The sequence below is a fragment of the Acromyrmex echinatior genome, chromosome 5 (genome assembly GCF_024713525.1).
Source record: "Acromyrmex echinatior isolate Ae372 chromosome 5, ASM2471352v2, whole genome shotgun sequence".
NCBI lineage: Eukaryota > Metazoa > Arthropoda > Insecta > Hymenoptera > Formicidae > Acromyrmex > Acromyrmex echinatior.
Window position 1 is genome coordinate 6,398,881 of NC_141856.1, and position 25,968 is coordinate 6,424,848.

The following is a 25,968-nucleotide window of genomic DNA, read 5'->3' on the forward strand; positions in this document are numbered from 1 at the left end:
ATATATAAATAAATATTATTATTTAAAAATTATATTAAACTTTCTATATAATAAAAGAAAATATTCAAATGTCTTTTGATATTGTGAACAGAAATGACTACTCCGGAAGCACCAGCTGACTTCCGACTTGAATATATCGGCGGTTTCGTGCAGAAGAGTTTGAAATTAAAGCCAGAAAAATGGGGAAGATTATTACTAACAGAAGAATATCGGAACGTGGTGTTGGATTTTTTGGACAAGTCGTTACCAATCGCTCTTTTTGTCGTTTTAACACCAAATGCGCAATTAGTGGCATCTTCCAGTTTTCCCATACCGTGTCAGAGAACAAAGGGTGAGTTTTTTATGACTATAATTTATTATATCAAGGCTTATAATAGTTAGAAATTATATTATATTTTAACCCTTTGGTCGCGTTATGGTCATTTTGCTGTACTCTTCCGTTTTCTCTTTATATCTTTCTTTATTGACACTATTATATTTTTACCTTTACATAAATGTTTGTTAATGTTTTTTCGTATAGTATGCGAAAATAAATGACGTAAACACGCTTATATCTATATAAAATTTGATATAATTAAGTTAATTTGTAACGGTTGGTCTAAAAGCCGTTAGTTGCGTTACGTTAGTCTTTTTTTCTTCTTTTATTAAATCTCGCAGTCAGTCCGGCGATCTGGCCATAAATTAGTTCGAAAATGCAAGTAACAAATCAAAAAAAGGAAACAAATATGAAAAAGCTCAGCAGCTTGACAAAAATTAAGGATAATGCAATACCCAAGTCGAGACGGAATACGTCCGTCCCGGTACACAATAGTATGTAAACTTACTTACGTTAGTGTAATTAATGTTTGTAGTTTCATTTTCTTTCTAATTATTACTTATAGTAATTATAATCATATATGTATTCTCTAATTATAACACATATATGTGCGAAAATATATTTCGGTCAAAATAATTAGGACGCGTCTACTCTAACGTTAATTTCGAGATATGCCTACTCCCGGGTTAAATACTAAGAATTTGTTTTATTCCATTTCAATGCCCATTTATGTGACGCAAATATATTAAATATATTAAATAAGCATTTATATTAAAAAAATAAAGAAAATTTATATTATTGTTACAGGAGTTTACGCAGTCAAAGTAACACAAGCGCCACTACCGAAAGATAAGGAAGCATGTTCGGCCATGTTAATCGTAGGAGATCTATCCCATCGGATTGTCGATCAATTGGCTACGTTAGTGGATAATATCGTCGCTCCTCTTCTCACCAAGCCGGAAAATCATAAAGATTTGCCGGAAGTAGCGATTCATGATATATGTAAACATGTGCATGCTCTTCGTGGCACATTGTATCAGGTAATAAGCAAATCAATAGTTAAATCTTTTTAATTTTTTTAAAAATAAAATAAAAATAATAGAAAATATGTTATATTTGAATGGATAGGTAAAAGGTCAGGTAAATGGACGAACGGTACTGCCGATGCCAGCTGGTCTCGAAAAGGTGACGGAAGTCGAAAGATTGGTTTCTGTAGAAGGACCGCAAGCAGTTGATTTATATCTAAAAAGTGCTATAGAAGGTGTGGTGATAAAGTGGGCTTATTTAGTGAACGATGTGGTCACTCATGAATCCAGCGTCGCGTTTGATAACGGACAAAATCCGACACCCAATGTTGAGCTAGAATATTGGTCTACCAGATTGGCAAATTTAAGGTATCAAATAATAGATAATGTATTTTTCATACGGCACTTTTATAAGATCAATCAAATAAACATTTTCTTTTTACGGTATATATCACATAAAAATATATTTATTGTTGCGCACATTTTTTGCAGATACATCTACGATCAATTGCAAGAGGATCGTGTGAAAAAGATGGCGACAATTCTTGAGAAAACTGACAGTGCGTATTTTCCTTGTTTTCGTACGTTGTTTGACAATGTTGTATCCTCGTTGGCCGAAGCGAAGGATATATCGTTGTATCTGACGCCTTTGGCGAAATGCTTCAAGACCGTAGAAGAGATTGACTTTGCCGAAGCTAAGCCGCTGATGGCAACTCTGATACATTCGCTCGGATTAGCGTGGGCAAAGTGCAAGAGTTATCAAAGCTCTAGCAAACTCATCATCATGCTTCGGCAGATATGCAATTTATTGATACAGGAGGCACGTCGGTTTCTCGACCCGACATCAATATTTCAGAGCGACGTCGACGAAGCTCTCCAGCGAGTTAAAATATCGAGAGGTAGTGGCCATCTGTTAAATTTAGCTATTAAACCTGTTATTAATGCTTTCCTAGGAAATTAACATGCGCAATAGAATTATAATTTTTTATTATTATATAATTATTAATTAGAATAGTCTTATTCTACGTCGCAGTCGAAACTTGAATAATTATTATTCTGTTAACAAATGCTACGTTTTATCAGAATAATAATATATATCATTTTAAATATTAAATATTATATTTTGGCATTGTTCTTTTATATTATTTAAAAGTTGTGCTTTATATAATATCCTAAAAATAACAATTTTGATATATAATGTATACAATCTGATTTATTCTTCCGGATTTCTGAAATATCAAATATATTTTCAATCAGGAGTATTGGAAGAATTCAAAAGACAGTTCGAATTGAGAAAACACATGCCTGGTTTAAAACCGGAAGCTCCACCTTGGACATTTAATTCGACCGCCGTCTTCACTCGTCTCGATGCTTTCTTGAAACGACTGGCGGATATTGAGTGGCTCTTTGATACCGTTCTCGAATTTTTCAAGTTGGAAAAGATTGAAATAGGCGGCATTCTCGGACGGTCTTTAAGTACAAGAATCATAAGCGTGTTCAAAGAATTTCAACAGCTTTTCGTTTCGTTCACCGTGAGGGCAAGTGACGTTCTCGAGCCGGATGACGAATCTTTCGTCATCGATTGCACTAAGTTCGCTGAATCTATCACCGATCTCGATAGTAAACTGTCAGCGATTCTATGTCAGGCTTTCGACGACTGTGGCAATCTTGAAAGTGTTTTCAAGGTTTGTATTTCATTTTTTTTTTAGTACAATGTATTTCGTCAATTATCCGAAACGTAAAAAACTCTCGTTTTTATTTATCAGTTGATAAATATCGCTGGATCGGTACTGGAACGTCCCGTCATACGAAAGCAATTCAGTAATAGATACACTAGAATTCTCGAACTTTTAAACATGGAACTTTCGGTGGTGGAAGTTTTGTTCAATCGTGGTAGCAGGGATGCTCTGATTAATCTACCTCCTTTGGCCGCTGCTTTAACGTTCACCAACATGCTGCAGCAGCGTATAGACTTGCCTGTACAATCGTTCAAAGCTATGCCGCATCCGTACGTATTACGATACATCAAAGTTCTTCTTTAAAGATAGAGTTCCCTTTCTAGATAGATAAAAAAGTGTTTCGTATTTTTATGAAGAAAGCTATAAAATTTGAAGAGAAAGATAAATAATATTTTTAATTATCTCCTCAATTGGTCTCTGTTAATACATTTATAGCTTCTTTCATTTGCAGAATCGTTCATAGCGATGAAGGTAATAATATAATGTCACGTTACGAAAGATTGATAAAAATATTCGCTGATAAGGAGAATGATCTTTTCACTGAGTGGGCACAAACTGTACCGCAAACTGTCGATGTTGGTCTCAGACGTCATTTGCTTTGTAGAAACACTGACGATAATTTGCTATTGAACTTTGATCTCGATCTTCTCTCAATATTGAAAGAAGTGAGTTATTTGAAACAAATGTCGCGTTCTGATATTCCTCAAGAAGCAATTAAGGTACATAGATTTAAATAAAACGAGCAAAATTATGTCTTCGCGCTTAGAAAATTAGATTAGATTTTTATGTTATGGAAGTTTCACTATCACGTGTGTTTAATTATTTTTACTTTATACCGTACCATCAGGTATCTGAGAGCGCGGAGACGTTCAGAAAATTTCGCACAATGCTAAGCAGCACAGTTGATTCATATAATAACATACGTAAAACAACCAAGCGAGTTGAGTTTGACCTAATCGAGTTGGAAATAGCGCGAATCGATTCTCTAATATCCCGCGGAGAAGATGAGCTGTGGTGGAGATCAGACGGTCTTTTGGAATATATAACGGAGTTGGGCGATCTCGTAGAAGGGCTGTGGAAGCGCATGAAGTCCGCTCAATCGAACGTGGGGAAGATCAGAAACATTTTGGAACCTTGGACAAAAACGCCCCTCATAGAACGGAAAGACCGTCGTAAGGAGACATTACTGGCCTTAGAAGATCGTTCGGAGAAAGTATCGAAACGTTACGCGGAGATTACGAAAGCCGCTGAGCAGATACACTCGATATTGGAGGAAAATAAAACGCTTTTCCAAATTAATGAGATCGAACAGGAAGTTTGGCAAGAATACATAAAGTATATCGATGACATTGTGATCGAGTCTCTTCGAAAAGCAGTTGGATGCTCTTTAGGTCTATATTCATCTTAAAATTAAAAAAAACGTCACACTTAATGGCATGAAAAGTTTAATTAACATTTTTTTTTCTTTAATTAATTTTTAATTTACACGATAAATATATGGTGATGAAAATTTAATAAAATCTAATATCTCTCTTTTTATGATCGTTACGTTTAGGTTATTTGGCGGAAAGCATGGAGCCAATCGGTCAGTGCGAGCCATTACTTGAAGCAAAATTAGAGCTCAGGGAACCAGATTTGTATTACATGCCATCACTGGAACCCGATGATCCAGACGGACTTGACCAGCTGATTCTTGGCTTATTAAATGATATTATAGGTATGGCTGCCTTGGTACCGCGATTAAAAAATGATTCTGAAGGATACGCTGAAGAATTAGCGTCCGATGCAGACATGAAGGGAATGAAAGATGAGATATTGACAAGTGTAGCTACTGCCGTAGAGGAGGCTACTGACTTTTGTAGTAATTTTGAAGGTATGATTACAAGTATCTAGTTACAAAATAGTTCCTATTTAAATTAAGTTGTTAATTTTCAGTATTTTTTCGAATAATTTATAAAAAATTTTATCTAATAATATAAATGTCAACAAATCATTTTAACATGTAAATAATTAAATAATATAACATAGCAAAAGAAAGAAATTAAAATTAAAATTAAAAAATGCAACAATTGTGGATTCTGAGAGAGAGAGAGAGAGAGAGAGAGAGAGAGAGATTCTCTAATTTTCTCATTTCAAAATATAAATTGTAAAATATTATTATATTTAAATCTCAATGCAAACAATGTTCTATTAGGTTACGCCTATTTATGGCTAGATGATAGAGATGTTGTGATGCAACAATTTCTCGAGTATAGCCGACAACTGTCAGTGGAAGAAATAGACATGGTGGCAACTCAGGACCCTAAAGGTCCGACAAAATCACCGCCGAAAATGGAGCAATTTCGCGAACAAATTGATCTTTACGAGAGCCTCTATGTCGAGATCGAGGAAATGAATCTGTCCAAAGTATTTTGTGGGTGGTTCAAGGTAGATCTAAGACCCTTCAGACAGTCAGTATTAAATACGGTGTGCAAATGGTCGAGCATGTTCAAAAAACATTTGGTCGATCGTGTAACAAGCAGTCTTTCTAATCTGGGAGCGTTTATAAGGTACTCTCGTACAAAATGTATATAACATATGACATGGTAATAGAGAGAGTGTAATATTTAAATATTTCAAAATTTCAAATAAAATATCACTTTTAATACAATACTTATTTAGAGTATTGTTTCTTAACTCATATAAAAAGTCTACATGTATATTTTTTAATTGATAATATGATTTTACTTTTATAAATATTGTACTCGATTTCTAGATTAGCGGACGAAGGATTGTTACAACAAGTACAACCGGGTGATTATGCGGCTTTAGTTAGCGTAATGGGCTTCCTACTGCAGGTGAAAGAACGTCAGCCAACTACGGACGAGATGTTCCATCCATTAGAGGAAACCATTGAATTGCTCAAGTTCTACGATCAAGATATACCCGAAGAAGTAAACGTGCTGTTGCAAGAGTTGCCGGAGCAATGGGCAAACACGAAAAAACTCGCTCTTATGGTGAAGCAGCAAGTTGCGCCATTACAGGCAGGTCTGTAAAATGAGAAGCAATCAATACTATTAAGTTGATAAAGTTATGAGAGTCAGCCAATTAAATATTTTATTTAGTTATGAGAATATTATACGGATAAAAATAATTATTTTTTTTGAAATTAGTAATAATGCGCAATAATCTTTATTTGTTATAAAAACAAAATTTTTTAAAATTTAGTTTTATGTTTAAATGTTCTATAATATTATTGTAATATAATGTTATTCGTAAAAAATTATTATATTCAATAACGACATATGAAAATAATAGGCGAAGTATCACGAATTCGTGGTCGGATTTCCGCGTTCGATATTACAATAAATCAGTATCGAGAGGCATTTAGGCGATACACATTCTTTAAGTACGACTGCAAGAATCCGTACGAGCTATTAGACGAAGCCCACAAGGAGATCCTCATGCTGGAGCGCCAAATGAAGGATATACAAGAATCTGCCTCGTTGTTTGAAGTGACGGTACCCGAATTTAAACAGCTGAGACAGTGCAGAAGGGAGCTGAAGATGCTTAAGCAACTTTGGGATTATGTAAATATAGTGCAGAGTAGTATCGAGGGCTGGAAGACGACGCCCTGGAGAAAAATCGACGTGGAGAATATGGACATCGAGTGCAAAAAGTTTGCGAAGGAGATACGTGGTTAGTAGCTAAGAAATTGTCCACGGTCCCGAAGGATTCCCTCAAATTGCGCGAATATATCTTTACAAAATATTACTATTTCTCGCGCCCTCTTACACACACCCTCTTACACTTTCGCATAACTGAAATTAATGTTATGCAAAATATGTGCAGCTGTGTTTTATTATCCGCAAAATCACAAGAAAATATTTCCCTCGATTAGACGATACAATTTTAATCTCATCATGAATGTATTTCATTTAGTAGCACTGGATAAAGAAATGAGACCTTGGGGCACTTACGTATCGTTGGAAGCGACGGTGAAGAATATGCTTACGTCGCTGCGTGCCGTAGGAGAATTGCAAAATCCAGCTATTCGGGAGAGACACTGGCGACAGCTGATGAATAGTACTAAGGTATCGCTGGAAATCGCAGAGCAGATATTTAATTCATTTCTTTATAAACTCATAAATTAGAAGATATACTTGATATCCAGCTTATAATTAGCTGAAAGAAGATATAAATTCGTACAAACTCAACGCGCCCTACCCATTTATATTCTAAGATTTTGCTACGATCATTACATTTGAAGTGATTCTGCGAAATAACATTCTGTACATAATAATAATGCGTGTCTGCGTAATCACATCAGATCATACTAGACTTAGTTGCACCGCTGTATATATACGCTATCGGTGTTACAGAAATTGGGCAACATGACTCCAGAAATGACCGTAAGTCCGCTGTACATATGCTGTACATACCACGTGAACACTTATTTTAAATATCTCATTCTCATTATATTTTCAATAGCTAAAATTGTAAATTTTGATAAAATCAATCTCGGCATGATAGTTCTTCGCAAATGCGCACTATTACATATCATATCTGACACTTACATGTACGTTATAACATTGTATATTTTATACGCACGGCTACACCATAGCATGGAACACGCTGGTCAATATAATGTTAAGATTTTAGAATTTGATTATTCGCAAGATTCATACTTACAGGCTTACTCAATGCTAAATGTTTCTAATGATTTTGATATAAAATTCGCATTCAGTTTAATAATAAAATGATGGTAAGAATAGCCATATTTAGCATTAAATATTAGAATTCAGATAATCATATTTATAATTCACTATCATTCTTTTATTATGTAAGTTCTTCATTCATTGTATAAATCACTGTACAATTCTTTAATAAATTTGCTAATAAACACAAAACATCACTGCCATATTTTATATTATTTAGCAATTTCCTATATCGCTCTAAATTATTGTATTAGCTAAAGTAAATCACACGACCTGCTTTTTATCGAGAGTATATAGCTACGTCGTCAGACGATTTTTTTGCACGTAGGTTCGTTTCGTAATGGACGAATCGACGACTTTAGCTGATCTGCTCGAGTTAAATCTCCACGATTGTGAGGAGGAAGTTAAAAATATAGTGGACAAAGCGGTTAAGGAAATGTCCATGGAGAAATATATGAAAGAGTTGAATGTTACGTGGTCTAAAATGGAATTCGAGCGAGAAGTTCATACTCGTACGGGAGCTACTTTAATAAGAGCTAGTGAAGAATTGATTGAGACTTTAGAGGAAAACCAGGTTATTTAATTAATACCTACAACTTTAAACATATTTTTGATTAATTCATAATCAACAATAAAAATATTATTGTATTACAATTATGATATTTAAGGATCACTTCCTAAAATTGTAGGTACAATTGCAAAATCTGATTACCTCAAAATTTATCGCGCACTTCTTGGAGGAAGTATCGTCGTGGCAAAAGAAACTGAGTATCGCCGATCAGGTGACGACGATCTGGTTCGAAGTTCAACGTACTTGGATGCATCTCGAGAGTATCTTTATGTCATCCGAAGATATTCGACGGCAATTACCAGTGGATGCTGAGCGGTTTGATCGCATTGACAAGGAATTTAAGGAAATGACGGAGGAAATGGCGAAAACGCCGAACGTCGTCGAGGCTACGAATAAGGACGGTCTCGTGTCCGCTTTGGACGTTCTGCAAAAAGGGCTCGTATTATGCGAAAAGGCTTTGGCAGAATATCTCGAAACGAAGCGTCTCGCTTTCCCGCGATTCTATTTCGTTTCTTCCAGTGATTTATTGGACATACTTTCGAATGGAAACCAACCAGAAATAGTAGCGAAACACTTGACGAAGTTATTCGATTCTATGGCGCGACTAAACTTCGACACTAAGAATACTTCGTTAAAGCGTATCCTAGGTAAATAATTAATCATGAGTGACATTTCGCGTTAAATATTAGTTATTTAATTTTTCATTATATTTCAGGCATGTTTGCTAAGGACGGCGAATACGTGGACTTCGCAAATTACGAGATGATTTGTGAAGGAGCTGTGGAAGGATGGTTGAATCGTCTTCAGAAAGCCATGCGCGTGTCCATTCGGCATTATTTCAGTGAAGCGGTTGTAACATACGAGGAAAAACCGCGAGAGCAATGGCTATTCGATTATCCGGCCCAAGTATCTCTTTGCGGAACGCAGATTTGGTGGACCACCGAAGTCAATTTAGCCTTCGCACGTCTCGAAGAAGGTTACGATAACTCACTGAAGGACTATTTGAAAAAGCAAATTTCGCAGCTAAGTATTTTGATCACGCTACTGATAGGAGAACTGACCAAACAGGAGAGACAAAAGGTCATGACCATCTGTACAATCGACGTTCATTCTAGAGACGTCGTGACGAAGCTGGTGCAATCGAAAGTGGAGAGCGCGCAAGCTTTTCAATGGCAAAGTCAGTTGCGACACAGATGGGATGAGAAGGAAAAGGATTGCTTCGCAAATATTTGCGACGCACAGTTCAAATATTCTCATGAATACCTGGGTAATACTCCCAGGTTAGAATATGCACTATGTTACACTTAATATTTATTTATTTTTGTCGATTACCGACACAATATACATTTGTTTGCTTCCAGATTGGTCATAACGCCGCTAACGGATAGGTGCTACATAACTCTGACGCAATCTCTGCATCTCATCATGGGTGGTGGTCCAGCCGGACCGGCCGGGACTGGAAAGACAGAGACCACGAAAGATCTCGGCAGAGCTCTTGGCATAATGGTGTATGTGTTCAATTGTTCTGAGCAGATGGACTACAAATCCTGCGGTAACATATACAAGGGTCTGGCGCAGACCGGCGCATGGGGCTGCTTTGATGAATTCAATAGGATCACCGTTGAGGTGCTCTCGGTGGTCGCCGTGCAAGTGAAATCGATTCAAGACGCTATCAGAGATAAGAAGGAACATTTCAACTTCATGGGCGAGACAATAGCTCTCGAGCCAACTGTTGGCATATTCATCACCATGAATCCGGGTTACGCCGGCCGGACAGAATTGCCGGAAAATCTGAAGGCGCTTTTCCGTCCCTGCGCCATGGTAGTGCCCGATTTCGAATTGATATGCGAAATAATGTTAGTAGCGGAAGGATTTCAGGACGCAAGAGTACTCGCGAGAAAGTTTATTACGTTGTACACGTTATGTAAAGAATTGCTATCTAAACAGGATCACTATGACTGGGGTTTGAGAGCAATAAAATCGGTTTTAGTGGTCGCCGGTAGCTTGAAAAGAGGCGATCCCGGCAGACCAGAAGAACAAGTACTAATGAGAGCACTGAGAGATTTCAATATTCCCAAAGTGGTATCGGACGATCTACCGGTTTTTATGGGACTGATAGCCGATTTATTCCCAGCATTGGACGTTCCTAGAAAAAGAGACATTGAATTTGAGAAGATGGTGAAGCAAGCGGCCGCCGATCTAAGTCTACAACCAGAAGACGGTTTTATTCTCAAGGTTGTACAGCTTGAGGAGTTGTTAGAAGTGAGACACTCCGTCTTTATCGTAGGTATAACTGGTTCTGGAAAGACTCAAGTTTGGAAGACGCTGTTCAAAACTTATCATAATATGAAGAGAAAGCCTGTGTACAACGATCTCAATCCTAAAGCTGTGACCAATGACGAGCTCTTCGGTATCATCAATCCAGCGACGCGCGAATGGAAGGACGGTCTCTTCTCGGTAATAATGAGAGAACAAGCCAACCTAGGCGGCGAAAATCCAAAGTGGATTGTCTTGGATGGCGATATCGATCCGATGTGGATTGAGTCGCTGAATACCGTTATGGACGACAATAAAGTTCTGACATTGGCTAGCAATGAACGAATCGCCCTTACGCCAGCTATGAGATTACTTTTTGAAATCTCGAATCTAAGAACCGCCACACCCGCCACAGTCTCTCGTGCCGGTATTCTATATATAAATCCGCAGGATTTAGGATGGAATCCATACGTAACCAGCTGGGTCGAGAAACGATCCTTGCCGTCCGAGAAATCGAATCTCGTTATGCTCTTCGACAAATACATCCCCACTTGTCTCGAAACTTTACGAACGAGATTTAAGAAGATAACACCCATAGCCGACATGGCACACGTCGAGATGCTATGCCATCTTCTCCATTGTCTCTTAAAACCAGAATTGACGACCGGCGACTTTCACAAAGATCATTACGAACTTTATTTCGTGTTCGCCGCCGTCTGGGCTTTCGGCTCCTCGATGTTTCAGGATCAAACTGTGGATTACCGAGTAGAATTTACTAAATGGTGGACCAATGAATTCAAGCAGATAAAATTTCCGTCACAAGGAACGGTTTTCGACTATTACATTGATAACGAGACAAAAAGTTTTCTTCCCTGGACGGAACGTCTACCGAAATTTGAATTGGATCCAGAGATACCATTGCAAGCCGTTTTAGTCTACACGTCGGAATCTATCAGAATAAAATACTTTCTCGATTTGTTGATGCCGGAGAAACACCCGATAATGTTAGTCGGCACAGCTGGTTGCGGTAAGACCGTTCTGGTTGCTGAGAAACTTCTTCAGCTTTCTGAAAATTACGCGGTCTCTAACGTACCGTTCAATTTCTACACCTCATCTGAAATGCTGCAAAAAATCTTAGAGAAATCACTAGAAAAGAAAGCGGGTAGAAATTACGGTCCGCCAGGAAATAAGACCTTAATATATTTCATCGATGATATGAACATGCCAGAAGTGGACGCATATGGTACGGTTCAGCCTCACACATTAATTAGACAACATTTAGATTACGGTCATTGGTACGATCGAACCAAATTAACCCTGAAGGACATCCACAATTGCCAATACATCAGCTGCATGAATCCGACCGCCGGATCGTTTACCATTAATCCAAGATTGCAAAGACATTTTGCTGTATTTGCTGTCAGTTTTCCAAATGTGGATTCTTTGACGACAATATACTCCTCCATTTTGTCGCAGCACCTCGCAAATGTAGAACACAGGTTAATATTAACATGAATAATAAAATTCTCTGCACATCAAATTTGTACTAATAATTAAATCGCCCAAATTCTAATTCTCAAAAATTCAATTATTAATTAATATTAATTAATAATAATCAGGTTTCCTGTAAGCGTCACCGAGTTATGTCCCAACATCGTGCAAGCAAGCATTCAACTACATCATCGTTGTGCTCAAATGTTTTTACCGACGGCCGTGAAGTTCCATTACATCTTCAATCTCCGTGAACTTTCCAATTGCTTTCAAGGTTTATTGTTCAGCGGCAACGAGTGCTTACAATCCTCGGTGGATCTAATCAGACTCTGGATGCACGAGACTCAACGCGTATACGGAGATAAGCTAACGGACGAAAAAGACATTGAAAGTTTTTTGAAACTACAACTCGATATCCTGAAAAAAAATGTGGAGGAGGTCGACGAGGGTGCGATCCTGGAAAAGCCCAACATCTATTGCCATTTTGCAGGTTCGTAGCAGGTTCGTTTTTCTGATTCTGTTTTCATTCTCTGTTAAAATATTTTTACAAAATTACTAATACTTGATTAATTAATTCTTCCAAATTTAATTAGCTAACAATTAGCTCAACGTTTTGTTTTAAGAAGTATGAAAATGTATATCTTTTCGGAATTACTAAAAAGATTGCATAATGTTTAGGAGGCGTTGGAGAGCCAAAATACATGCCTGTCAAGGACTGGACAACTTTACATCGTTTGTTGTCAGAGGCAATGGTCAGCTATAATGATTTAGTAGCGGCCATGAATTTAGTGCTTTTCGAGGATGCTATGATGCACGTATGTCGCGTAAATAGGATCTTAGAATCGCCCAGAGGTAGTGCGCTCTTAGTGGGTGTGGGTGGATCCGGCAAACAGAGTCTTTCACGATTAGCAGCTTTTATAAGTTCATTAGAAGTTTTCCAAGTTCAGCTGAAGAAAGGTTACGGCGTAACTGATCTCAAGTTGGAACTCGCCGCTTTGTATTCAAAAGCTGGCTTGAAAAATTTGGGCATCATGTTTCTGATGACAGACGCACAAGTTCCAAACGAGCAATTCCTAGTACTTATCAATGACATGCTCGCGTCTGGAGAGGTTCCTGATTTATTCGCCGAGGACGAGATGGAGAATATAATAGCAGGTTTGAAAAATAATTTTAATTAAAATATAAATAAATGAAATAATATTTATATATATTATTTGCAACAATATTTTTACAATAAGTTTGTATTATTTTTATAACAAAATTTGTATCATATCTTTCCAATCTTTTTATTAGTATTACTATTTTTTATTATTTTATTATTTGCTAAAATTGTTAAGCTTAACATAAAGGTAGATTAGCGTTTGGCACGTCTTATTAAAATTTAACAGGAGTTCGTAATGAAGTAAAAGGCGCCGGTATGTTGGACACACGCGAAAATTGCTGGAAATTCTTTATCGATCGCGTTCGTCGACAACTCAGAGTAGTATTATGTTTTTCTCCCGTCGGTTCGACATTGCGAGTCAGATCCAGAAAATTTCCGGCAATTATAAACTGCACAATGATAAACTGGTTTCACGAGTGGCCTCAGGAGGCATTAATGTCTGTGTCGAAAAGATTTTTGCAGGAATTGGAGGAACTGCCAGAAATTTATAGGTACAAAATAATATTGAAACTTGAATAAAGATAGCTACAGGTACATTCAGCTAAAAAAAAAAAAATAAGGGACGCATTCTTTCTAACAGAGAATCTGCTGCCAAATTTATGGCTCATGCACATACCAGCGTAAATATAGCTAGCCGTCATTATCTGAGCAGCGAACGTCGTTACAATTACACGACTCCAAAGTCTTTTCTGGAGCAAATAAGTTTATATACTAGGTTGTTAAAAACAAAAACTTCTGAACTACGTGCTAGAGTGGCTAGATTGGAAAACGGCTTGGACAAATTGAGATCAACAGCAGTACAAGTAGACAAGTTAAAAAAGAAGTTGGCTGTACAAGAAGTAGAATTACAGCAAAAGAACGATGCTGCAGATGCTTTAATTGCCATAGTTGGTGTTGAAACAGAGAAAGTCCAAAAAGAAAAGGCGATAGGTTTGTATCATTAGTGATATATAATAAATTACACAATTTTATATGTATATATATATATTTAAACATAATTTAATTAAAAATATTATTTAATTTAGCGGATGAAGAGGAATCCAAAGTGGCCGTGATTGCCGAGGAAGTTTCAAAGAAGCAAAAAGATTGCGAGGCGGATTTAATGAAAGCCGAGCCTGCTTTGCTGGCCGCGCAAGAAGCTTTAAACACTTTGAACAAAGCGAATCTAACGGAATTAAAATCATTCGGTTCACCTCCTGGTGCTGTAACAAACGTTACTGCTGCAGTCATGGTCCTTTTGGCACCAGCTGGCAAAGTAGCTAAAGATCGCAGTTGGAAGGCAGCCAAGGTATTATCAAATCGATTCTCGAGAGAGAAGTTCTCTCTTGTCATGATTCCATCTAAGCAAGAAGCGTCAGAAATTATATTTTTCATTTTCTCCTAAAGATCATGATGGCGAAAGTGGACACTTTTCTGGATTCCCTGATCAATTATGATAAAGAGAACATACATCCTGAGGTGATTAAAGCGATACAGCCGTATCTCAAGGATTCCGAATTCGAGCCTGAGTTTGTAAGATCCAAGTCAGCCGCCGCGGCGGGTTTATGTGCCTGGGTAATTAATATTATCAAGTTCTACGAAGTCTTTTGCGACGTGGAACCGAAACGGAAGGCACTTGCACATGCAAACGCAGAGCTGGCTGCAGCTCAGGATAAGCTTAGTGGTATCAAACGAAAAGTAGCTGTAAGTGAACATCAATATCAAAGGTTATTTTCTGTATCTTCAATATCTCAAAGTTTTATAAAAAATTCATTGCGTGAACATATATGCATATTATTTCACGTGCAATGTTATGTTTAGTTATTATTAAAATAGTTTAAATAATCGACTTCTTTTCTCAGTCCTTAGAAGAACAGTTGGCGAAATTAACGGCGGACTTTGAGAAAGCGACATCCGAAAAATTGAAGTGCCAACAGGAAGCCGATGCCACTAATTCAACGATTGCGTTAGCGAACAGATTAGTCGGTGGTTTAGCGTCCGAGAACGTTCGTTGGGCCGATTCGGTAGCCAAGTGAGCATTTTTTATGATATCTAATATTTTATTATAATTTACAATGAACAAAATAAAAATTGCAAATATTTATAGCTTCATGCAGCAAGCATCGACGTTACCTGGCGATGTACTACTGGTGACGGCTTTCATATCTTATGTGGGTTGTTTCACAAAACAATTCCGACAGGATTTACTAAACAAGCAATGGTTGCAATTCATACGTAGCATAGAACCGACAATCCCGATTACGGAAGGCTTAGATCCTCTCTCGTTGCTAACGGACGACACGCAAATTGCCAAATGGAACAACGAAGGATTGCCGAACGATCGAATGTCGACAGAAAATGCTACGATATTGTCCAACTCCGATCGTTGGCCGCTGATGATAGATCCACAGGTACAGAATCAAGAAATCATGCAAAGCCGAATTCAACTCGATAAGAAAACTATAAGAATCTTTTACAGCTTCAGGGTATAAAGTGGATCAAGGAGAAGTACGGAGACGAGCTGAAAGTAATCAGATTAGGTCAACGTGGTTATTTGGAAGTGATTGAGTTAGCATTAGCAAATGGATCTATAGTCCTGCTGGAGAATATCGGGGAGACTGTAGATCCTGTTTTGGATCCTTTGCTCGGTCGAAATTTAATCAAGAAGGGTCGAGCTATTAAGATCGGCGATAAGGAAGTGGAATATAATTCCATGTTCAGATTGCTACTGCACACGAAGCTAGCTAATCCCCATTATAAACCGGAAATGCAAGCGCAAACTACGCTGATTAATTTCACGGTGACGAGAGACGGCTTGGAAGATCAATTGCTCGCGGAAGTGGTTAAGGCGGAGAGACCAGATTTGGAGGAATTGAAGGCGGAACTTACTAGGCAGCAGAATGATTTTAAGATTACTCTCAACAGTCTCGAAGATTCGCTTCTCTCCAGGTACAAAATCATCATTAAATAATTTAGAATTAATAAATTATTTGATAAGCAAAATTTTGCATATAAATTATACAAATATCACACGAGAAAGAAGCTTACTCCTTTAAAAAATTTTCTATACATATAATAATTAATATTCTAACAATCTACGATATTATACAATTTTCTCCTTATATTTTTTTTAACTTATTGATACTAGTTGATAATACACAAGAATTTGTAATAAATTATTGCCCTTGTCAAGCGGTAAAAATAAGTACAATTATTAATTTAAATATTATCTTAGACTATCATCAGCCGGCAGCAATGTCCTTGAAGACACGTCTCTCGTGGAGAACTTGGAAACTACTAAGCGTACTGCTGCGGAGATCGAGTCCAAGGTTACGGAAGCTCGTGGTACCAGCCGACAGATCGATGCGGCTCGAGAATTATATCGGCCAGCAGCAGCAAGAGCCTCATTACTGTATTTCATTTTAAACGACTTGAATACGATTAATCCTATTTATCAATTTTCGCTAAAGGCTTTCAGCGTAGTCTTTCAGAAGGCGATCTTAAAGGCTGATCCTGCGCCTGATGTTGCGGCAAGAGTACAGAATCTGATCGAGTGCATCACATATTCAGTTTTTATGTACACCAGCAGAGGACTTTTTGAGTGCGACAAGTTGATCTTCGCCTCGCAAATGGCTTTTCAAATATTATTGGTAAGAAACGAAGTCACGACTAGCGAGTTGGACTTCCTTCTGAGATTCCCTATAACGCCACACGTCACCTCACCGGTCGATTTCCTCACCAACACTAGTTGGGGTGGCATAAGAAGTCTGTCTACGAGGGAAGAGTTTCGGTATGCACGATGAGAAACTGTTGTCCCGTTGTCGCTTTAGCCACTCACTTGTTCCGCTTGTTCGAAGGAATTTGGACCGGGACATCGAGAGTTCCGCCAAACGCTGGAAAAAGTTTGTAGAGTGCGAATGCCCGGAGCGCGAGAAGTTTCCCCAAGAGTGGAAAAACAAGACGGCAATACAACGTTTGTGCATGCTGAGAGCTCTGAGGTCGGACAGGATGACGTATGCCATCGCAGCGTTTATTGAGGAGAAGCTCGGTGCGAGATACGTCGAGGCAAGAACGGTGGAGTTTGCGAAATCTTATGAAGAGACTAGTCCGGGCACTCCCATTTTCTTTATTCTGTCGCCCGGAGTAAATCCATTGAAGGTGATTACGAAATATTTCTTTATTGCTTTTCTTATAAATAATTCATTTTTAATAATTAATTTTTAGAATTCGTTCAAATAAATAAAAATCAGACTATTAAATTCATTTTATGAAATATCAAAAAATAGAGATGATAAGACAGAAAATGTGTTATTTTGTGTTTAGGATGTAGAAGACCTAGGTCGTCGCCTTGGTTTTATGTCAGATAATCAAAACTTCCATAATGTGTCCCTTGGTCAAGGACAAGAAACAGTGGCCGAACAGGCTATAGACGTAGCAGCCACAAATGGTCACTGGGTGGTGTTGCAAAATATACACTTAGTAAAGAAATGGCTTCCGCTACTGGAGAAGAAATTGGAAACAGCTGCGGAAGGTTCTCATCCTGATTACAGAATGTTCATGAGCGCAGAACCAGCTAGTACGCCAGCCGGACATATAATACCTCAAGTAAGAATATTTTTATATTTCTATTTTATATTTTTTAAATAAAGATGATAATCAATTAAAAAATTTTATTTGTATTTTATGAAATCTGCAAATCTTAATTAATTGTCGAAATATAATGAAAGAAAATTTAGTTCGATAATATTTTATTATCGATATTTATGATTATTTTTAGGGTATTTTAGAATCATCAATTAAAATTACAAACGAACCACCCACCGGCATGCAAGCTAATTTGCATAAAGCTCTGGACAATTTTACTCAAGAAACTTTAGAAATGTGTTCTAAAGAAGCCGAGTTCAAAGCGATTTTATTCTCTTTATGTTACTTTCACGCAGTCGTCGCGGAACGTCGTAAATTTGGACCCCAGGGTTGGAATAAAATATATCCCTTCAATGTGGGAGATCTGAACATTAGTGTCAGTGTACTTTATAATTATTTAGAAGCAAGTCCGAAAGTACCTTGGGAAGATTTAAGGTTAATATATACTTAAATTTTTAATTAAGATCAATAATAAATAAGATAAGCTAAACATACAGTATAATTTATATTAAAAGTTACGTAGAATAAACGAAGTTATGTATATAAATAATTTAATTCAAAACGAAACTATCTCTCGAAAGAATTTAATAATTAATATTCTTAAAAAGGTATCTCTTTGGAGAAATTATGTATGGTGGCCACATAACAGATGACTGGGACAGAAGGCTTTGTGTATCCTATCTTGAAGAATTAATGCAACCTGACCTGATCGATGGAGAACTGCAATTGGCACCAGGTAAACTAACAGGCGATCGACTATTTAATATTAATTTTTTATGAGTCGTGAATATCTCAAATCTCTCATCTTACGCATTTCAGGTTTTCCTGCACCTCCTAATACAGATCTAATCGGTTATCATACATATATTGACGAAGCTATACCACCGGAATCGCCATATTTATATGGACTACATCCAAACGCGGAAATCGGCTTTCTAACAATGACGGCTGAGAATTTATTTCGAACAGTCTTTGAGATGCAACCACGTGACACTGGTAGCTCGGGAGGACAAACTGTTACCAGAGAAGAAAAGGTGTTATTTTAGATATACACATACATACATACACACACACACACACAGAGTGTCCCGTAATTCATTCAACGCTCGTAGGCAAGTAAAGCGGAAGGTTCTCTAAATTGAGTCGAAAAGCCCTATACCATTTTACAATTTTCGCAACAGTTAACAAGATATTATTTACAAAAAATCGCTGAACATTGATTTTTAATAATTTTTTATTCAAATACTATCAACTTAACAGAAAAACAGTAAGAGACAAAAATTGTTTATTTTCTTCTCATAAAGTTCTGAAAATTTTTTCAGAATTTTTTTAGAATTTTTTAATACTATATTTTCTCATGTTGGGAAAAATAAAAGAATGCAGTACTAAAAAGTTGATAAAAAATTCTAAACAAATTCTTAGAGTTCTATGAGAAGAAAATAAACAATTTTTCTCTTGCTATTTTTTTAAAGTTGATAATAGTTTGAGAAAAAAATTATTGAAATGATATTCGGCAATTTTTAGTAATTAATATCTTGTTAACTATTACAAAAATTGCAAAATGGTAGACGACTTAGTTAGTCCGCTCTACCTGCCCATAAACGTTGTCGGATGAATTACGAGACATTCTGTATATATTTTTGTAGATATATTATGATAAATGTCACGTACCATATTTATCTTGTAGGTGAAACAAGTATTGGATGAAATAATAGAGAAGTTACCCGAGGAGTTCAACATGATGGAGATTATGGGAAAAGTGGAGGAACGAACACCGTACGTGATCGTTGCCTTTCAAGAATGCGAGAGGATGAATTTTCTGACAACGGAGATTAAACGATCACTTCGAGAGTTAGATCTGGGTCTCAAGGGCGAGCTCACTATAACGTCGGACATGGAGGACTTAGAAAACGCGTTGTTCTTCGATCAAGTTCCACCGGTATGGGCTAGCAGAGCTTATCCGTCTTTATTAGGTCTGACCGGTTGGTTCGTCGATCTGCTGTTAAGGATTAGAGAGCTGGAAACTTGGTCCACAGATTTTGTTGTATGTACACACAAAAAGTATATAACGACGACACGTTCTTATGACAGAGCTAACATAACATATAATTCTCTTCCAGTTACCGGCATCGGTGTGGCTCGCCGGGTTTTTCAATCCCCAATCACTACTCACCGCCATCATGCAATCGACAGCTAGAAGGCACGAATTACCGCTTGACAAAATGTGCCTCCAGTGCGACGTGACCAAGAAAAACAAGGAGGAATTCACGTGAGTAAGAACGATAATTGGACGAAAGTTTCGTAGGTACAATCTACGTGATAGTGAGGGCAGAATAGTTATCATCTGTTAACTCGATTCTTGTATATCGAAGAGTGATTTCCTTCCCAATTCGTTCGCGTTAGGTCAGCACCGAGGGACGGTGCCTACGTCCACGGAATATTTATGGAAGGCGCACGATGGGATATCCAAACAGGAATCATCGTCGATTCCAGACCGAAGGAATTATACCCGGGGATGCCGGTGATTAATGTACGCGCTATCACGCAGGACAAACAGGATTTGAGGAACATGTACGAGTGCCCGGTGTACAAAACACGCACGCGTGGTCCGACATATGTATGGACGTTTAATTTAAAAACCAAGGACAAACCGGCTAAATGGACATTGGCCGGTGTTGCTCTCTTGCTACAAACTTAGATAAAATTAATAATTGTCGTTAGTCATTGTTGATCGCTTTAATAAATCACTATATGGATGTATTGACATCGTGATTGTACCTGCTCAAGGAAATAAGTATCTATATAAATATAATTTCTTTCTTAGATATTTTTGCAGGTAATCTTCGTTATGTAGATAAGGCAGTATTTTCTTTGTTGTATAAAAAATGTTAACCGGAGTTAATTAAGTTTATATCCAATTGTTCATATTTATTTATAGATATAATATACATATAAATGCTCCTTATTATATTTTTATATTCTAAAAAAGGTTCTAAAAAAGATACAATGTAAATACACCGCTAATATTTTATATTATGTATAAGATATAATCGTTTAAATATTATATACAATCTAAAATAAATTTGCTTTTGCGAGGTAATTTTTCGCGCGACATAGATTCGCAATTACGACTTATAAAGAAGAGAACGATTCGACGGTAAATCCCAGACGGTCGATCGAAGGTGGGGTGCTTCGAGGTCGACTAATCGACTGAGAGTTAATAAAATGTAGGAAGAGAAACGACGCGAGGTCTCTGAGGAATATCCGGTCCGTTTCACGAACCAGCGTTCAGTTTTCCGCGACAGGGAAAAAGAAGAAATTATCCGTCATTCGTCGAAACCGGAGCCCTCCCTGAAGACAACGGAAATCAATACCGGTACCTCGGAGTAAACAAAAGCCGATGCCTATCCAGCTACAAAGTGTCGGTCAATTTAATTTAGTACCGAGTCCCGATATAGGGATACAAGGAAAGAAGGGAGGACGATATATCCGTTGGAGAACACAAAGGTCTCCATATCGCCGCACGCGATATCAAAATTGCATCGTGTTAGCGAAATAAATAAAATTTCGACACAACGTGTGCTACAACCTTTGAAATACAGTTCTCGTAAAATAACAATTTTATTGTACGCGAGAAACGCGAAAGACGTCTGATCTTTTTATTGTTGATTTCTTTTTACGAACTAATAAAATATTTAATGATCTTACAATTGATGTTAACATATAGATATGCAAGTTGAAAAAACTCTGAAAAAGATCAAAATTGAAAGAAACCCACGCAATTTCCAAATTCTCTGTTTGTACTGTTTCAATGAATTATGTCAATAAATTAATTTTGTAAAAAAAGATTGTATGATATCTCAATTGAATTTCATGCGTTCCTACTTTAATAAACTTTAATAAATTGGAGCAAACAGAAAAATTCGATCCTAACATCTATATATATATCAATTCAATAATAAAAAAAAAAGAGAATTTTTTTCTTCCCGTAGAATAGCATTATTATTATTACATTCTGGTCACCCTAATTTAGTTCGGGCACACAGCAAACGTACAGTAGCTCGACTAATAGTACGAAATCTGCACAGAGTCAACTCATGAATCCCATCGGACAGAAGGGGGACAAAGAAAAAAATTATCGTCCCTTTGATGGCTCCCAGTGATTGGCTCTTGGACACCCTCTTCATGATACGTGGTGAATCGAGCGGCATTCGTGCACTGGCTTCAATCACGGTTTTCATTAAGCCACACTGGACAGTGGAGGGTAAGAATATCTCGAATATCTGATGTTTCGCGTGTCAGACTGAACGAGAGAAAGCTTCTAGTTTCAGAACTTGCGCTTCTGGCACGGACTTCGCAAGAAACTTTAACGTCTAATTGGGCATCAGCCACTCGTTAGGGAATATCTCGAAAATTGCGTCGGATTTGTTGCCAAATAAAGAAGAGGGAAACAAAAAACAGAAAGAGAGAGCCGAAAAATCTTCTAAAATTTTGTTCATAAAGAATACATTTCGGTATTACGGAAAATGAGTTCAATTTATACATCAGCTTTTAATGTTGTCATAATCACAATACATATGAAGGTAATGTCGGTATTTACATATATATTGTACGCAACAAATTGTATAATAAAAATAACGCAATTTATTTACAAGTTAGCATGTTAATTGTATTTCGTTATAATCGTAAAATATAATTAAAAAAATGGAGTAATAAATTCCAAAAGTATATTCAATATTTGTTTTCCACATACTGAAATTATTAGTATATTTTCTGGAGAAAACTTACATAAGCTTAAGTTCTCGGTAAGAACTAAATAATGAAATAAGAGTCTTCGAAAGGAATTGAAATTTGCATTGGCGAAGAATCAGCGCCAACAGGTAGTCTTCTCCTTTTAACTTCAATCTTCGTAACTACCAGTTTCATTCAGCGAAATCTCATCGTTAATGAGCACGTTTGATGTGAGGGTAATGACACATTGATCTTGCGCACCTCATTAGCCATGCTCATTAGCCGCGATAAACGAGGATATTAATAGGCACTTGTTAATATGATAAATCGGTTGTCAATATGTTTTCGTGCCGCTTTGATCATGACGGAGTGAGGTTTATTTCATAAAAAATGTATTGATGTGTTTGTGTGAATAAGCCTAAGTTTTTAATTGTACATGACCTTTTTGAATATAAAGTATCTAAATATAAGATAAAAATATTGATGAATTATCTTATTTTTTAATGAATCTTATTTTAAATTATTATTTAGACAACAAAAAGGATTCATAAAAAAATAATAAATTTCTTTTCACGTAACTTTTAACGTAACCAGGGATACGTGTGAATTAACTTGGTATATTGTGTTACACAAATGTAATTTGAATGTTGAAAAGTTGTTTATTCGATACAAGGAATTTGTGCTATAGTATTGTTTAGGGAAAAGGTTCATGGTCATCGTTAGCACGAGGGGAGTTAATGGCTCCTTTGTTTCGTCCTGAGAGCAGGCGACTTCCATTTTTCATCGGCATCGGTGCGGCTGGGACCATCACTTCTTTAGTGAGTTAATCATTTTTGAAGGACCGACCGCAGGTGACGGTGCGTCATACTCGTCGTGATCATGATATTAAAGGACGTTAGGCATTCCCGTCTAGAATTAAATTTCTTGAGCGGGGAAAAGCCTGAGTTTAGACAGTCACCCCGGTTGCAGAGGGATAATGAAACGCCAGAGAGAGCTGCCGCGCAATTTGTTTTGCATACGGATGACATTTTTCACTTCGCGGAAGAATGGCTTGACGTTTAGTTCTAAAGTATCTCTCGAATGTCTGAGTTCCGCTCCTTAATCCTAACAGAGATTCCAGCAAATCCGAAATACGATTCGATAGTATATCCGCAGCAGATATTCATGACACACAACAAATAAAATGGTCTTATCTCATATCTTGTTGCGACATAAAGTCTAAAATTATTTTCATGTGTCATTTTTACGACTATAGTTACTTATAGTCATTAATGATATATTCGCGATAAAACTCCACGTATCAAAATAATTGAAAAAAACTATCAAATTAATATATATTTATATTCACAATGAACTAACTAAATCAGTAAATATAACTACTATTAAATATTAAAAAAAAAATAATTATTCCATACTAAGCCATAAAAACAAAAACTCCTAAAATACTCTAAAATACTCATTAAACCCAGAAACTAATTCTGACTCTTCCTCCACGAATCTATAGGCCTTCGATTTAATTCAGATAAAATCTTTATTGAAAATACTAAAAATAAAGATATAACTGTAAAAATATACCACACATCTTTCTACCTCATCTTTTTACAAAATCAATAAAAGAATATCTTTCTCTTAAAATTATCAATATTAAAAAAATTATCAATATTAAAAAAATATAAAGAATTAGATGATCAACCTATAAATATAATATATATAACATATATCCCATAATTGTTAAAATAATAATTATATAATTAATAACGAATATTACACTACTCAACAAAATTAAAGCATCACCTGTTCCACCTTGCAAAATAGGCAAATTTCGAGATAGAATAACTTTCTCAAGAATCATCGTATCGAGATTTTTAAAAAAGCATTTTAAAGCTTGAAATCTCTACTTTTCAGATTGGTACTGAAAAAAATCGGTCTTATTGATATTTTGTGAAGTTACATACGGCAATTTTGAGAAATTTAAAAAAAAAAGACTAGAAAATGTACTATTTACCTTAGTCACTTAGTGAAAAAAATTATAGCATATGATTTATGATTATAGCAATGATTAAAAACTATTTTAAAGAGAAAGTGTTAAATTTAATTTACAATTACAGAAATTTGTTATGGCTTTAAAATGCTTTTTCAAATATCGTTTCGCGACCATTTTTCACGGAGACATGTGAAATTTGAATTTGATCATTTTAACGTTGATTGTAAATAACTTTAATTTTGTTGAGAAGCAGCAGGCAAATTTTAAAATAAAGTAACTTCGTTAAAAATCATCATATCGAGATCTTTAAAGAAGCATTTTAAAACTTGAAATCTCTACTTTCGAAATCGGTAATTGATATTTCAACTGATTGATCCTTTATGGAGCTATACGGACACAAATGGACCCGTCAAATGTAAAAATTTTGTACAAATTTTACAAAAGTCTATGGCGTGAAGTAAAATTCGCGCAAAAATGCGGTTTACACCAATCGAAAGAGTGAATCTTTACCTTTAATTTGCGCTTTTTTATAAACCTCTGTACAATTTTTTTTTTCATCGAGTTATTCAACATTGAACAAAAAGGATCGTTTTTGCTTCAACGTTGAATAACTCGGTGAAAAAAAATCAGAGATCTATAAAAAACAAATTAAAGATAAAAGATTCACTCTTTTGAAAGCTGTAAACCGCATTTATGCATAATTTTTAATTCACACCGTGCAATTTCACAAAATAAAAAATTCTGAGATCTAATACATCTTCATTTATTATGTAACTTTATAAAATATCAGTAATTTTGTAAAATTTACAATTTTTAAATTGTAAATTTTTTTGGTAGTTTAAATTGTAAGTTTTTTTAAACTACCAGTCTGAAAAGTAAAGATTTCAAGCTTTAAAATGCTTTTTTAAAAATCTCGATATGATGATTTTTTACGAAGTTATTCTATCTCGAAATTTGCCTATTTTTGCAAGATGGAACAGGTGATGCTTTAATTTTGTTGAATAGTGTACATATATTCGTCACGTTTTCGCCGGAATGGACATCATGATAATTAAACCGCGATAAAAATTTAAATATTGAAGTACTGGATGCTAAAAGAACAGCATGTCTCAGATATAATTTTTCGTTTCAGTCTCTGTATATCTCATTATAGGATGTATATGAAAATATCTCGTTCAAATATACAATATCACATGTTTCTCTTTTCGAATCTCGCCTTTTCTAAATTTTACGATAGTAGACCATAAAAAAATGCAGCAAAAAAAAAGCAATTTTAGGGCAGATCCTAAAATTTGCATAATTTTATTCCTGCGTGTTCACAAAGATTATTGATCGGAGATATAGATATGACGGCGAGATGGAAGTATTAATTA

At 36.2% G+C, this 25,968-nt stretch overlaps 1 protein-coding gene across 1 annotated transcript in view; it reads left to right on the top strand.

The window, feature by feature from the left end:
- The window catches only part of Dhc93AB (Dynein heavy chain at 93AB), a 33,678-nt gene extending 12,534 nt beyond the window's left edge, over positions 1-21,144 (top strand). Inside the window, exons 3-38 of the mRNA XM_087406559.1 lie at positions 92-331; positions 1,124-1,356; positions 1,445-1,710; positions 1,834-2,240; positions 2,599-3,026; positions 3,108-3,349; positions 3,532-3,799; positions 3,928-4,471; positions 4,636-4,953; positions 5,275-5,629; positions 5,836-6,107; positions 6,378-6,758; positions 7,005-7,153; positions 7,442-7,471; positions 8,106-8,351; positions 8,467-8,995; positions 9,064-9,628; positions 9,710-12,103; positions 12,224-12,585; positions 12,774-13,250; positions 13,484-13,748; positions 13,838-14,187; positions 14,283-14,545; positions 14,644-14,940; positions 15,099-15,268; positions 15,344-15,647; positions 15,716-16,185; positions 16,472-17,026; positions 17,094-17,394; positions 17,560-17,841; positions 18,014-18,315; positions 18,489-18,616; positions 18,700-18,914; positions 19,568-19,924; positions 20,001-20,149; positions 20,284-21,144. Coding sequence (XP_087262685.1) covers positions 92-331; positions 1,124-1,356; positions 1,445-1,710; positions 1,834-2,240; positions 2,599-3,026; positions 3,108-3,349; positions 3,532-3,799; positions 3,928-4,471; positions 4,636-4,953; positions 5,275-5,629; positions 5,836-6,107; positions 6,378-6,758; positions 7,005-7,153; positions 7,442-7,471; positions 8,106-8,351; positions 8,467-8,995; positions 9,064-9,628; positions 9,710-12,103; positions 12,224-12,585; positions 12,774-13,250; positions 13,484-13,748; positions 13,838-14,187; positions 14,283-14,545; positions 14,644-14,940; positions 15,099-15,268; positions 15,344-15,647; positions 15,716-16,185; positions 16,472-17,026; positions 17,094-17,394; positions 17,560-17,841; positions 18,014-18,315; positions 18,489-18,616; positions 18,700-18,914; positions 19,568-19,924; positions 20,001-20,149; positions 20,284-20,578 — 13,409 coding nt within the window. The 3' untranslated portion in view covers positions 20,579-21,144. The remainder of the gene's footprint in view (positions 1-91; positions 332-1,123; positions 1,357-1,444; positions 1,711-1,833; positions 2,241-2,598; positions 3,027-3,107; positions 3,350-3,531; positions 3,800-3,927; positions 4,472-4,635; positions 4,954-5,274; positions 5,630-5,835; positions 6,108-6,377; positions 6,759-7,004; positions 7,154-7,441; positions 7,472-8,105; positions 8,352-8,466; positions 8,996-9,063; positions 9,629-9,709; positions 12,104-12,223; positions 12,586-12,773; positions 13,251-13,483; positions 13,749-13,837; positions 14,188-14,282; positions 14,546-14,643; positions 14,941-15,098; positions 15,269-15,343; positions 15,648-15,715; positions 16,186-16,471; positions 17,027-17,093; positions 17,395-17,559; positions 17,842-18,013; positions 18,316-18,488; positions 18,617-18,699; positions 18,915-19,567; positions 19,925-20,000; positions 20,150-20,283) is intronic.
- Positions 21,145-25,968: the final 4,824 nt, after the last annotated feature.